The sequence below is a fragment of the Astyanax mexicanus genome, chromosome 9 (genome assembly GCF_023375975.1).
Source record: "Astyanax mexicanus isolate ESR-SI-001 chromosome 9, AstMex3_surface, whole genome shotgun sequence".
NCBI lineage: Eukaryota > Metazoa > Chordata > Actinopteri > Characiformes > Acestrorhamphidae > Astyanax > Astyanax mexicanus.
In genome coordinates this window covers 41,968,444-41,982,508 of record NC_064416.1, presented here as the reverse complement: position 1 = coordinate 41,982,508, position 14,065 = coordinate 41,968,444, and the positions used below count along the sequence as shown (strand labels likewise).

The 14,065-nt window shown below is 37.1% G+C and overlaps 1 protein-coding gene across 1 annotated transcript; it reads right to left on the bottom strand.

Annotated features, from left to right (window-relative positions):
* Nucleotides 1–280: 280 nt before the first annotated feature.
* Nucleotides 281–12,945, bottom strand: bcl2l10 (BCL2 like 10). The gene is made up of 3 exons (XM_022679857.2): nt 12,839–12,945; nt 9,336–9,746; nt 281–1,276 (listed from the first exon to the last, which is right to left on the bottom strand). The coding sequence occupies exons 2-3, from the start codon at nt 9,741–9,743 to the stop codon at nt 1,154–1,156; spliced, it is 531 nt and encodes a 176-aa protein (XP_022535578.2). The 5' UTR covers nt 9,744–9,746; nt 12,839–12,945; the 3' UTR covers nt 281–1,153.
* Between the last annotated feature and the right edge of the window lie 1,120 nt (nt 12,946–14,065).

Sequence of the window (14,065 nt, the reverse complement as noted above, 5' to 3'; positions counted from 1 at the left end):
AATCAATCAAAACTGAAGTGGCACTCACTCCAGCTACACAAACACTGACATCATTGTAGTCTATTAAGGCCATTTAGGAACATGTTGGAACTAGTTTACAACAATTTCCGCGAAACAACTGCAGGTTTACACCAACAGTCACAATCAGTTTCATTTTGAACAACTGACCTTCATTTACAATACAAAAAACCCTGTTGGTTTCAGTGGGCTGTTTGGATGGTTGTTTTTGATTGAAAGTTGGGAAAAAAAAAAAAAAAAAAAAAAAAAATAAAACTTCAGCTCTTTTATGAAAACATTTTATTAAAAGAGTTAAATAAATAAAAAGATTCAAAAATATGCTTTGTGAAATGTAGGATAATTGCTAATAATAGTTACAATTTGTTCTTTAAAAGGAAAATAAATACAATTTTACAAATTAAGTTGGTCACTAATTGGAAAATTACATAAAGACTGGAAACACAGATTAGCACCTTCACAACAAAAGCAAAAAAAAAAAAAAAAAAAAAATCAGATATCAATGTAAACGAATACACACTAAAATACAGTAAATCAAATGCTTCTGGCTGCTGTTTACTTTTTATTCATATAAATATAATATATTAATTTCACCACAGATCTTTATTATTGATGAATGAATTAGACTCTTCGCAGCACCTCCCTTCCCACTCAAAATAATAAGAAACAAAGAGTATCAGCTCTAATCAAAGAAAAGTAATCATGTTTTAAACCTGTGTTTGTGTCTTCTCTCAGAAAGCCACAATTTTTACTGTTACTATCTACATTAAAAGGAAATAATGACAAATATGACTACCTAGAAGCATTTTTAAAATAAAAAAAAGCACAAAAGATATGCACAGACAGATAGAGAGAGAGAGAGAGAGAGAGAGAGAGAGAGAGAAATAGAAAGAGTGAATATGATTGACTAGTGGCACCAATGTGCATAACATTCAACTGAGTCCTTGGTTTACTAAGTAACCAAAAACTGGAGAAAAAAAAAAAATTCCTCAAAGATATTTTAGTCCATCTCCATAAACAGGATAGAAAACAAGGAAACAGGACAAAAGAGGAAAATGAAATTAAATGGCTAAAAGAAAGAAATAAAGGCAAGAGGAAGGAAGACAAAAATATATATTTATATGAATAAATAAGGAGGTCAGCGCACGAGGAGAAAGGTCAGTCCAGCTATCCCGACTCCTGCTGCAGCAAACAGTGCTGTTTTCATGGAGGAATCTTGACCTAGATGTCCCGCTCTGCGGACGAACTTACAGAATCCCTCCTGCAAAACAAACGACAAAAAACACATTAAACTCAACAGCTCAGTAAAACAGAACTAGCAAGTTATTATACATATGGCATATTTCTATTTGAAACATAAATACAAATATATTTTAGTTCTGGGATCAGATCTGGAAGACCAAGAGATCTTGATGCAGATCAAAACCCCCATATAGTAACAAAATCAATCAATCAATCAATCAACCTTTATTTTAAACTCGGAAGTACATTGAGGGTGACCCTCATTTTCAATGTAGCCGAGCAAATACAATAGTGATTGAAAAAGCAAAATTAAAAGCAAATATTTAATATTTATGAAAAAGAAGAATAAAAATGAAACTAAAAAATAAAACTATTTAGTAATAAGAATAAAATTAAAAAATTTTAAAAATTAAAAATATATAATAACAGTATTACTGATAAAACATAATTAAAAAATAAAATAATTATAAGAAAGTAAATACAAAAACAAAAATAATAAAATAAATAAATAATAAATTATATAAAATAAATAAAAGGAATATAAATATATATAATAAAAAATAAAAAAAGAGAACTAAAACATGAAGTAAAATAAATAATTAAGATTGAGTAAAACAGGTACAGGCTGTCTGAAGGTGGTTAGATATTAAAAGTTTAAAATGATTGAGTGACACCAGTGACCTGAGTTTTAGTGTTTCCTGTAGTGAGTTCCAGCTCGCCGGTGCACTGTAGCTAAAAGCAGATTTTCCCAGTTCAGTAAAAACTCTCGGTACTGAACTGGGAAAAAAAAAAAACCTGCATGAATGAGTAGAGAGGACGGTGAGAGTTGACGTCTCAAAACAAGCTGTGGGAGATGTTCCAAAAATGTCTTAGATCTTCTGGTGCAAAATAGAGCTAGATCTACAGGATTTGGACAATGAAACTGAAACACCTGGTTTTAGAGCACAATAATTTATTGTGGTGACGGACAGTTCTGGTGGAAACAGGAGAGTTGAGGTGCACATTGAATTCTGCCGTGATTTGATCAGCCGTGGTTTTATGTTTTTTGGATACAATCCGGGTTAGCACCCGAACATCCCTTTCAGACAGCTTCCTCTTACAGCGTCCACAGTTAATCCTGTTGGATGTGGTTGGTCCTTCTTGGTGGTATGCTGACATTACCCTGGATACCGTGGCTCTTGATGCATCACAAAGACTTGCTGTCTTGGTTACAGATGCTCCAGCAAGACGTGCACCAACAATTTGTCCTCTTTTGAACTCTGGTATGTCACCCATAATGTTATGTTCGTTGTAATATTTAGAGCAGAACTGTGCTCTTACTCTGCTAATTGAACCTTCACACTCTGCTCTTACTGGTGTAATGTGCAATTAATGAAGATTGAACACCAGGCTGCTCCAATTTAGCCATGAAACCTCCCACACTAACTGGTTATGGTTATATGTAGTTAAGTTACAAGAGACTCAGGAAAAAAAAAAACAGAAACCATAGTCTTTATGACTGGTTATGGTTCGTACTTAGTGTTTGCACTTTACATAGAACCTAGAAAAGTTTGATTTTTATTTTTTATTGATATTGTTCATTTTTATAGACTTAATGTCTATTGCGTTGTGTGATTTTTTCAAATGAATTTTTTTTACCAACCCAGTATCGTGTCTCGTCTCGTAAGATGAGCCCCTCGTCACCCCTAGAAGTCAATAATCCCACATAATATGACTAATATAAAATATAAAATAATTAATCATTTGAAAACAGTGCTTTTTTTTGCATTAAGCAGCAAAAAGTTTTAGAAATATTTAATTTTACTATTGCATGTTCTGCAATATGACTATTGCACACATGTACATTGCGATATCAATTTTATGGCAAGCAGCATGATCCAGGATTCAAAATGACAATCCTCAGATCATGGTAGATGTGCCTTAATCTGCTGCACCACTCTCAGACCCATTTTTTTTTTAACCCACCAGCAGATATACAGGAAATAAACTGGCTTTGCAGTTCTAGGTCTCGATTCTGAAACAAAAGGGCAGAATTTTTGTTTGTGAAGCCGTGAGCTGTGCAGCTGCCTGCAGAAAGCCAGCTGCTGTACTGGTCAGAAAGGTCCAGGTGGTGGATATTTGTCAGTTTTTCATGTTTCTTTCTCAGGGAGCGTTTTTAAAGTCTGTGAGGCGTGGAGATCAATAGCGTGTTAACACAATAGGCTGAAAGGCTGCGTAGTCCCGAGTCAAAGCTGCCAGCTGTGTGTGTGTGTGTGTATGTGTGTGTGTGTCTGACTCCGTGCTGGTGTGTGTTTACGTGGAAGAGGAACAGAAAGGGCGAGTGTGAAAGACAGCTCTGTTAAGCCTCAACTGAGGGGATTTGAATCAACTTCAAAATGAGACGACATGTCCAAAAGTATCCAGAAGCCCTTTTTTATGAGCCAATTCAGGTAGTTATTAATAGAGTTGAGCATATAGTCACTGTTCAATGAAAATAATTCAAAATTTCTTGATTAATGGGGCGCAGAGTGTCCAGCGGTCTAAAGCGCTGCCACTATGAGCGGGAGGTTGTAGGTTTGAACCCCTGCTCATGCAGCTTTTCCTCAAGCTGCTGATGCTCCCTCTGGGTGGGTAGATGGCGCTCTCTCCCCACATCACTCCGAAGGTGATGTCCGCAGCACAGGGCGTCTGTGAGCTGATGTATCAGAACTGTGTTGCTGTGCTTTCCTCCAAGCGCGCTGTGATGCTGCTTGGTAATGCTGCATCAGCAACAGCTCAAAAAGAAGCGGTGGCTGGCTTCACATGTATCAGAGGAAGCATGTGCTAGTCTTCACCCTCCTGGTGTGTTGGGGTATTACTAGTGATAGGGGGAGTCCTAAGGAGTGGGTTGGGTAATTGGCCATGTAAATTAGGGAGAAAATGGGAAAATTAGAACTAAATTATTATTTTTTTTTAATCTTGATTAATTGAAACTGCTGTTAGATTAGCCAAACATGAAAATTAAAACCTAAATTAGTTAAGCTTCTTGGCATTGGCTGCACTAATTTTTCACAGGCTAAGTAGTAGTCTGGTGTGTAAATTCACTGTGGACCTCTGCCTCACTCTGCCTCCAGTCTAGTCATGTCATCTAAGCTCAGTCTGCAGCATGAACTGCTCCCTCTGTTGCTGTATATGGGTAATACAGTTTGAGTATACTGTTATTTATGATGCTATTACAGTTCTTTGGATGTGTTCATCATGATAAAATACATCAGATTGAACATCTTTCATTGCATTGGAGACAGCAATGGCCTGGGATCCAACAAAAACTACATCTTGATTCAGATTTTTAAGTTAGGGTAAACAAACAACCTGAGCAAAGACAACCAGAAAGACTCCCCAAACTTGTGCTGAACGCACAAAAACATGATGAAATATGTTGTCTGCCTTTTACCCATCAGTGTAGAGAAACCACATACATTTATACACACACTATAAGAAGAAAAAACACACTAAGTGATATGCACAGTGTCAATTCCATTCAACTCAGGAAAACACCTAGTTCCATATATATATATATATATATATATATGAAGTCTGTTCAAAAGGTCATAGGGAAGAGAAAAACACCCCACATAATAAAACACTGATAAGCTTATGCAGTCCTGAAGTGACAGAGAGGAAGTGTTCACCATTTCAACAGTTATCATTACAACCCTACTAACCTTTTAATCATGTTGTATCAAAGTATTACTGCAGTATACTGTATTACCAAGGGCAGGAATTTGCAAAAACTGTACACGTTCTGTGTTTTTTTTCCCTCATGGTTTTGGGTTCTAAAGCTCACTTGCTAAGCTAGCCTCCAGTACAGATACACAGAGTGTCAGACAGCTCAGTACAGCAGTTTTAACTAACTGGAGTACTGGAGATAAAAACTTGTGTCTACGCGAGAAAGAAGTCTTAGTTAGTTAGCTTAGCTAGATAACCATTAAAACAAGCATACAGACCAATACGTTAGCCAAGAGGCTTACTGCTTACACTATAGCACAGTCCAACAATGTTAGCTAACAGGCTTAGCGCTAACACCACAGCACAGACCAGTAACGTTAGCCACCAGGCTTAGCATTAACACCACAGTACAGACCACTAATGTTAGCTAACAGTCTTAGCGCTACAATTGATGTTAGCTAACAGGCTTAGCACTAACACCACAGCACAGACCGATAACGTTAGCCACCAGGTTTAGTGTTAACATCACAGTACAGACCACTAATGTTAGCTAACAGTCTTAACGCTAGGGGTGGGCGTATGGCTCTAAAATAATATCACCATATTTAAGGGTATTTTTGCGATAACGATATACTTGGCGATATAGGAAAACAGAAAAATAAATAATTAATTTCAGGAATATAGTATAAGAGTATAACAGTATAATCATAATGTGGTTAAATAAATAATATAGCATAAAATAATATAATGCAGCAAAAAATATTGCAGAATATTTAGTGCATACATATAAACTGCAAACTAAAACAATTATACAATAAATACACTTAAAGCTTCACAGTAAATAATAGACTACTTTCAAGACAGAACAGCCCTATTATCATGATATGGATTTTTAATATCAGGATATTTCTGTGTCACGATATACTGTATACAATATAATATTGCCCACCCCTCCTTAACACAAACACCACAGCACAGACTGATAACGTTAGCTTACAGGCTTAGCACTAAGACCGATAATGTTAGCCAAAATGCTTACTGCTAATACCATGGTACAGACCAATAACTTTAGCCAACCTTAGCACCTGTTAGCGCTAACAGGCTTAGCACTACGCCCGATAACTTTAGCCCAGAGGTCTACTGTGAACACCACGGCACAGACCGATAACGTTAGCTAACAGGCTAAGCCCTAACACCACAGCACAGACCGATAACATTAGCCACCAGGCTTAGTGCTAAGACTTATAATGTTAGCCAACCACCTTAGCACTAACACAGTGCAGACTGATCTTGTTAGCCAACAGGCTAACTGCTAATATCACAGCACAGTCAGTGTTCCAGCTAAATGAGCCTCAAATCACACATATCTAGCTGATAAAGCTTCAAGTGTGTGAAGTGTTTTGAGGCACGTCTTGCTGACTCCTGAGTCTAAACTTACAGCTATGGTGGACCTGTGCCCACCATACCTCGTTATACAGTATTACCATCATACCGCCCAACCCTTCCGTCCATCACAGCCTGCAGTGACTCCAACTCTGCAGACAGACTGTCTGACTGGAGGTGTAAATGAGTCAGTGTTTAACAGGTTTCCATATAAAGACCAGGATGTGGCAGTGTGAGTTTAGCTGCGTGTGATTTTGGAGGATGTAGAGGGTGTTTTCATTCCAGGATCATGAGTAGCCAGAGAGTCAGTGTGATACAAAAAACAGAAAACAGACAGAAATCTCTCCATTGTCTCCCTCTTTCTGTGCAGTTATTAGTGTTGTTCTGATATTTGTTGTGCTATCTGGTGTTGACAGGAGAAGAATGGGCTCCCCTCAAGGTTTTTTGTGGATTACTCAAAATAGGCTTAATCTTTGATCTCTGTAAAGCTGCTTTGTGACAACTTTTTGTGAACATAAAACACAAAGAAATACAAAGAGAAACAAAAGGGTAAGGGAAAACGAATTAGAAAAAGCCATACAAAAATGAGGAAAAGAAAACAAAAATGAAGGGTGTGAGAGGGCAAAGAAAGATGAAAATTTATAAGAAGACAAATTGAAGAAAGAAGGAAAGAATTTAAAAGACAGATGAGGCAAAAATGCAAATGTAGAAAAAAGGATAGGGGAGCATGAGGAAACAGACAGGAAACGAGGACAAAAAATAAAGCCAAAAAAGTGGCAGAAAAAAGAAGGTTAAGATGAAAAGGAAAAAGAAATGCATACGAGAAAAAATAAATAATAGAAAGTCAAAAATATAGATATATTTTTACAAATATGGAATTGAGAGCAAATAAAATAAAAAAGATAAAATAAAAAATGTATAAAAATGGAGGGAGAAGAAATGATGGAAAAAGTTAAGAAATAAAAGCTTTAGAATAACTAAGTAAAAAAAACATGAGAACGAAAGTGGGAAAAAGGAAGAGAATAAATTGTAAAAATGAAAGAAAAAGAAAGATGGAGAAACAAAACTGGTAGAATGAAAAAAGAAAGTAGAGAACAAAGAATCATTGGAAAAAAGAAATGGAAGAAGATTAAAGTAGAAAATAGAAGTTTAAATGTAAGAAATTAGAAATTAAAGGTAATAAGAAGACAAACGAGGAAAAATGAAAGAAAGAAAGGAATATGAGAAAAGAAAGAAAATGAAGGAAATTTTTGAAAAAGTGAAATTGAGAGCAATGAAAGACAAAATAAAATGACAAATTGGAGGAAGAAGAAATGATGAGAAAACAGAAAGAAAACAAAAAATCACTGAAAAGTAACTGGGGAAAAACATGGGAACATTCTAACAAAGAAAACAAAGTAAAAAGGAAGAGAGAAATAAATCGTGAAAAAAAGAAAGGAAAATAAAGTCGAGAAAAGACAAAAAAGATGTTAGAGAGTGAAAAGGTTGAAAGAATATAAAGAAAAGAAGGGATGAAACAGAGGGAGAGCAGCTGTGGATAAAGTGTAGTTCTGGAAGCTCCCGCATGCATTCCTGGAATAGTTTGGCTTCAGTCACTCTCTAATTGCCATAAACAGAGAAGCCGCATGTGCTGCTCTGAAGCTCCACTCAGACTGCTCTGCTGCACACTCAGCTCAAACACCAACAGTCTGCAGCTCTCGCCTGCGTCTGCAGAGACCGAGCGAGAGCGAGAGAGCAGCTCGACTGCAGTTATAATAAAAGGTGTGCGTTTGTGGTTTTGCACAAGCATAGCAAAAGAGAGAAATTAGTCCCTTTAAAGTCAGAAGTGATCCAATGATATCATCTGACCTTCATCAGGGCCTCCCCCCTCCGCCTTCTCATGAAAACGTGCAGAAGTATGTGTGCAGCCAAATCAGTGGAAAACCCCAGCTGGCATCATCTAAAACGAAATTCTCTGAAGGCGAAATTTATTTACACCCCTTTTTTGTTAGTCAATTTTATTAAAAATTTTAAAAGTTTGTTTTAACTGGCTTTAGTTTTACTTTCCTTTTTTTTCTTATCTGAACTCACACTTCCCACTAAACACAAGCTAAAGGGCAGCTTGAGATATGCTTCTTGCAAATGCATTATAGTATCACACACAATCTTGTTGAAAAACCATTAAAAAATATGAATAACTTAATGTGCTTTACGATAGAGAATTAAATGAATTAAATATACATGGCACTAAAATGTTTTGTGTACCATTCTATGATTTTTCCACTGTATTAAAGCAGCAGTATGCAAGAATTGGCATTTCTTTCTAATTGTCTCTTTCTACAGTTGGAAGGTGAAACCATCCTTCCAGCCATCCTTCAACAAGAACGCATCTACATGCATTTCTGGGCAAGTTGAGAAATACACACCCATGAAAGAATGATTAAAAAAAGCATGTGGACAGATCTAGATGGTAAAATAATTTTACAGGATGATTTTACACATAAATATGTATTTTAGTTACGCAGCATTATGTGGTTCTTAAACAGAACTTCACAAGAGATACATAGTGCAGTCAGCAGTGTGTCGAGTCTCACCTAGCAATGATGGAGACACTGTTTTAACCTTTACAGATAAGTGGGGCATCTGCATGATTTAGAAGCTGTTATTTTAAAGGAAACCTTTCTTTAATAGTTTCTAACAATGTTTAAAAGCATGTTCTAATTTGCTTTAAAATTCTATCAAATTAAAAATGAAACCTTGCTTTCAGGAATGCATGGTTTATGTTTTAATGCAAGTTAACTTAACAAAAAATATATAAATGCCTTCCATTACTTTCAGTACTGGTCTCTTTCTAAATTAAGGAAGATTAATCATTAAATGTGCCGTGAACAGTTTGCCTGGCGGATTTCACAAGTTATGCTTGCTTTTTCCACTGAATCGACTTTCATATTCACAGATAAAGGAACACATTAAGCTTACTTTGTGATGTCCTACACTCTGAGCATTTTCGCCCATCATCATATGCTTACCCAGCCTTCATTTTCCAGCAGCCATTCTTTGTTCTCTGCTCCCAGGTAGTCAGCTATAGTCTCTGCTAACCTGCTGCAGCACTCCGGCCCGTCTCCTCTAGAGAATAGTTCAGTGGCCAGAACGCCTGTGAATGTAAACAGCGACACAACTCTGCCCCAGTTCAGCTTCCCGTCCTCCACCAGCACGGCCATGACGCTCCGGAGGCACGCGCTGGGGTCTGCGCCGCAGGCCGTCAGGAAGCTCTGGGACAGCGAGTGGAATTTAGAATGGTGTTGCCGCTCCATCTCTTTGGCCAGGCGGCGCATGGCCTCGGCCGACTCGCTGGGGGGCGTCCGTTGGTCCCCGGTGCAGAAGCGGATGTAGTCCTCCGCCAGCGCCAGAGTCTCATTCCTTAACCAACAGGACATTTTCTAGAAATAAAACAAAGATACTGATTACTTCTTCGCATTCATAAAATTTAATCATGTGATTACAGTTTCTCATATCCTTCACCTCTGGGTTTTGAGCAGTAGTGCTGCAGATCAGTGAAAGAATCGTTCACTCTGTGATACAAGCATCACATTTGATTTGGCACTAATCATCTTAGAGATCTAGTTTTCCCAAAAAACACATTATCCACTAAAAAAAAAAAAAAAAAAAAAAAAAAAAAAAAAAAAAAAAAAAATTCCAAGATGGCCAACTTCCTATGTGTTCGTTCTCTCTGAGTGTGACTGAATAATCCATTTTGAATTAGCCCAATATCTAAATACACATTTCTAAGTATGGGAAAAAAAATCTGCATTTAGAAATATTAAATTATGGAATGTTATGCAGATATAAGACAATGAATTGTATAAATAGTGTTTTAACACTAACTTTGAAAGGTAGTTTTTGGTGTTCATTTTTATTATGTATTTTTTTTTACTTATAACTTTTATTAAAGATAAGACATTAGAGAGAAACAATTGCGAGTTCTGCAGCTCTATCCAGGAGATGGTGCAATGTAGGACACTATTACAGTCCTATAAATCAGGGATTCATTTCATGACAACATCTTACTTTACTCAATTTTCTGCCTGATATTTCACATCTAATCCTTAAGGATTTCTATTCAAGCATTACAAAAAAAGGTTACATGTTTGTTCAGAAACATTACTGTATAAATGCAATTCAAATAAATCAAATACAATTAATTAAAATGGTTGGTTTCCTAAAATTCTTTTTAAAAATCAACATTATAGTGAATACAAATCTCATATTTCATGTTCTCCAAACATTTTGCTTCGTTGCAGTTTTCTAGTTTTTATGTCCAATTTCATATTGAAGAATTTGGGGTTGACAAAGAAAGATAAAGCAGAATAATCGGCAACCGCGTAACGTTTCAATTCACAAATTGTGCAATATTCTATAAAGAGTATTGTATTGAAATTACAGAGGAGTAAAATTGCAGCATTAGTAATATGCATTCTCCTCTTCTCTGCTGACAGAGTAAACACTGTGTGAGTATTCCAGTCTGAGCAGCTCATCCAGCCTTACATCATATTTTGGCTGTTTGCCTGAGGCCTGGCTATGACTAGCCCCAATTACTAGGCCACACATTACCTCCATTCATTGTATTCTCTGCTGGTGAATAGGACTTATTTTCAGCACTGCTGAACCTGTCACAGACCACTGAGGATATGTCGTGACTCTGTAGTCAACACCATGCCTTACCACTCAAACAATATATTTCCTTGTAATGCTGACATATGTGCATTTAGCCCCAGTGTGAACGTTTGCGTGTCAAGCCCACAGTTTCCATATAGCTACGTAGTTTCTTTACTTTTAATGACACTTTTTACTCAGCTAGTTCTCATTTTCGGTCCCATTTCCCCCCCACTGTGTCTTACTAAGTCATGGGAACAAGATCCTAATGCGTGGCTACGACTTATTAAGGCATGGGAAGTCAACATCCCAATGTGTAGCAAGGACTTATTAGGCCTTTGTTCTGTGTGGACATCCGTACTCTGATTATGTCAGGATTACATGGCAGCACCACCTTGTTCATATCGATTTAGTCATCCTAAAAAGTGTACAATATTCTAAAACTGTTATTTATACAAAAAAAAAGTTATATTTATTTTGTTGCAGCAGTATACGCTTGAAATTAATAAAAAAATAATACAAAAGAACAATGTTTTGTCATACTGACAAGAATATCGTTATTTTGAATATATAATTCCGTGAAATATTGTGATATTTTTTTTGTGACCAACCCCTAAAATCTAGCTTAGCTAAACCAGTGAAGCGCATTATTTTAACAGCAATTCTCACCTCCTCCAAGTTCAAAACACACAAAACAGCACTGTTACAAATATCCTTTTTATAAACTACCCATTTAGCTAAGTGTACATAGCTCAAGTTTATTAAAAAACGTTTTGTCAACGTTTAAAAACGGACGCGACAAAAAAACCCAAAAAAGTCCCCCAAAAAATAAATCACAATGTAACCAACAATTACAATACAATAAGAGAGTTCAAGAGGGACAAAAACAGAAATGAGTAAGTAAAAGTCATAAAACACTAACGTTACATTATTATTAATTACTAAGTAAATAGCAATACTGATAATAATCCCACGCCATTTGTTTCGAGTAAAATGAACATTGTTGTTTTATTTTATACAAAACTACAGACATTTCTCCCAAATAAAAGTCATTTAGAGCATTTATTTGCAGTAAATGAGAAATGGCTGAAATAACAAAAAAAAAAAGGACGCAGAGCTTTCAGAACTCAAATAATGCAAAGAAAACAAGTTCATATCCATAAAGTTTCAGAAATCATTATTTGGAGGAATAGCCCTGGTTTTAATCAAAGTTTTCATGCATCTTGGCATGTTCTCCTTCACCAGTCTTACACACTGCTTTTGGATAACTTTCCGCTTGGTTTGAAGGGTTGTGATCACTCATCTTCCTCTTGATTATATTCCAGAGGTTTTCAATTTGGTTAAATCAAATAAACTCATTATTTTTAAGTGGTCTCTTGTTTTTTTCCCAGAGCTGTATATTCTGGGCTAGTTTAAACAGGTTTTAGACTGACATTGGGCTGGATATTTTTTGTTGAACCTGGCAACCCTGCCAGAACGGAACCGCTGCAGCGCTTTTAAAGGTGGAACGGAAAATTGGAGCTAAGCTAACAGAGACATTTTATGAAAGCAGACTGTTTTACTGTATTTAACATCTGCGCTGATGTAAAATATTTATCTAAACGTGTTTAAATGACGTCTAACAGACAGATAACGAACACTAGAGACGAGAATTTACTAAAGAAAATCACACAGCTCCGGTTTATCCGCACAAAGCGGCTAAAGCTAAAGCTAAACCCGGCGGCTATCAATGAAACACAAAGAGCCGGGGAGCCGGAGCCGCGCTGGCGTCCCTGCGCAGTCTCCACCGTGAAGCACAGCTAGCGGGCGGGGATCTGTAACCGGCTGGCCAACAGAAGCCGCCTGTGGTCGGGCAGTAGAAACGCAGAAAGCCGCTCACCTTCCCCCCGGTGTCCGGCTGCTCCGCTCAGGCTGGTGGTCAGTCCGTGGATAATAGAGTAGCAGCAGCGGCGGCCCTTTGCAGCTGCAGAGGCTCCGCCCACTCTCTCCAATAACGTCACTCACGGAGATTCCCTCACCATGACAGCGGTTCCTACCTACTCTACACTTAAAGGGGAACTCTGCTGTAAAATTGACATTTGTCAATTGATAAAACTACTTACCTTTTGTGTTTTTTCAAACACCCTTCACACTGGGTGACACTGGGCATCATTTGCCCCGATAAATCACTTTTTCCACCGTTATTCAGGCTCAAAGTAGCTCCACACCTCCATTACTGAACTGAAAATAATATAGACATATAACTTATACACATAGATCCCGCATAGCATGGTTCCTGGCGTCTGTGTTCTGTCGAGTTGTGCTACCTTGTCAAACCGTGCTGACCTACAGTATATTTTACTGTAAAAATACTAAGGAAGCACTATATTAGGTCATGTACCCAGTAGAAGTCCCGGTAGATGTAGGTTAGTATATTTGGATAGCATAAATCACTGTATCATGGCAAATGTATGACAAATAAAGATAATTACAAACTGCTTTAGTGTGTGTGTGTTTTTTTTAAATAATGAATAATAATTGTATTAATTGTTATTATTTCCATTTACACTTTTGTGCAATGACAATTTAGGTCAGCACATGCACAGTGCCCCTAAGAAGCACGTATCAATGGGGCGCATGAAGTTGAAGCTAGCATTGTAGGATGTAAACAGTGGTTTTTAATAAGCTTTTTGTGCACTTTTTAAGTTATTAATGCCTCGTTTTGAATGTCAGGGCTCTCCAGATTCTAGCAAGGAGGTGTGGAGCTACTTTGAGCTGGATAACAGTGGAAAAAGCGATTTATCAGGGTAAATTATGCCACGTGTCACCCAGTCTGAAGGGTGTTTGGGTAAACTGTTAAAATTTCTGGCTCTCGGAACGCTGTGGGAGAACAGAGGTGTGCTATTCATCAAAGGTAAGTATTTTTATTATGTTTTAATACACCAAAAGTCAAGTTTACACCAGAGTTCTCCTTTAAAGGGGCTGCCTGATTTAAGGTTATGAAAAAAATGTGAGGGTTAGTGTGGGAGGGGCACTGTGTGATGTATGGGTTTAGAGGCTAAAGCTGATTGACTGAGCTGCAGCAGCAGATACTTTTATAATGATGATCTAACGTATATAGACTAGC

Bases quoted from the DNA above. Each gene is read 5' to 3' on its own strand.
- bcl2l10 (XM_022679857.2), bottom strand. From the start codon at position 9,743: ATGTCCTGTTGGTTAAGGAATGAGACTCTGGCGCTGGCGGAGGACTAC. The intron at 1,277-9,335 runs GTAAGCATATGA...TTTGTTTTGCAG, and splicing joins TGCTGGAAAATGAAGGCTGG to GAGGGATTCTGTAAGTTCGT.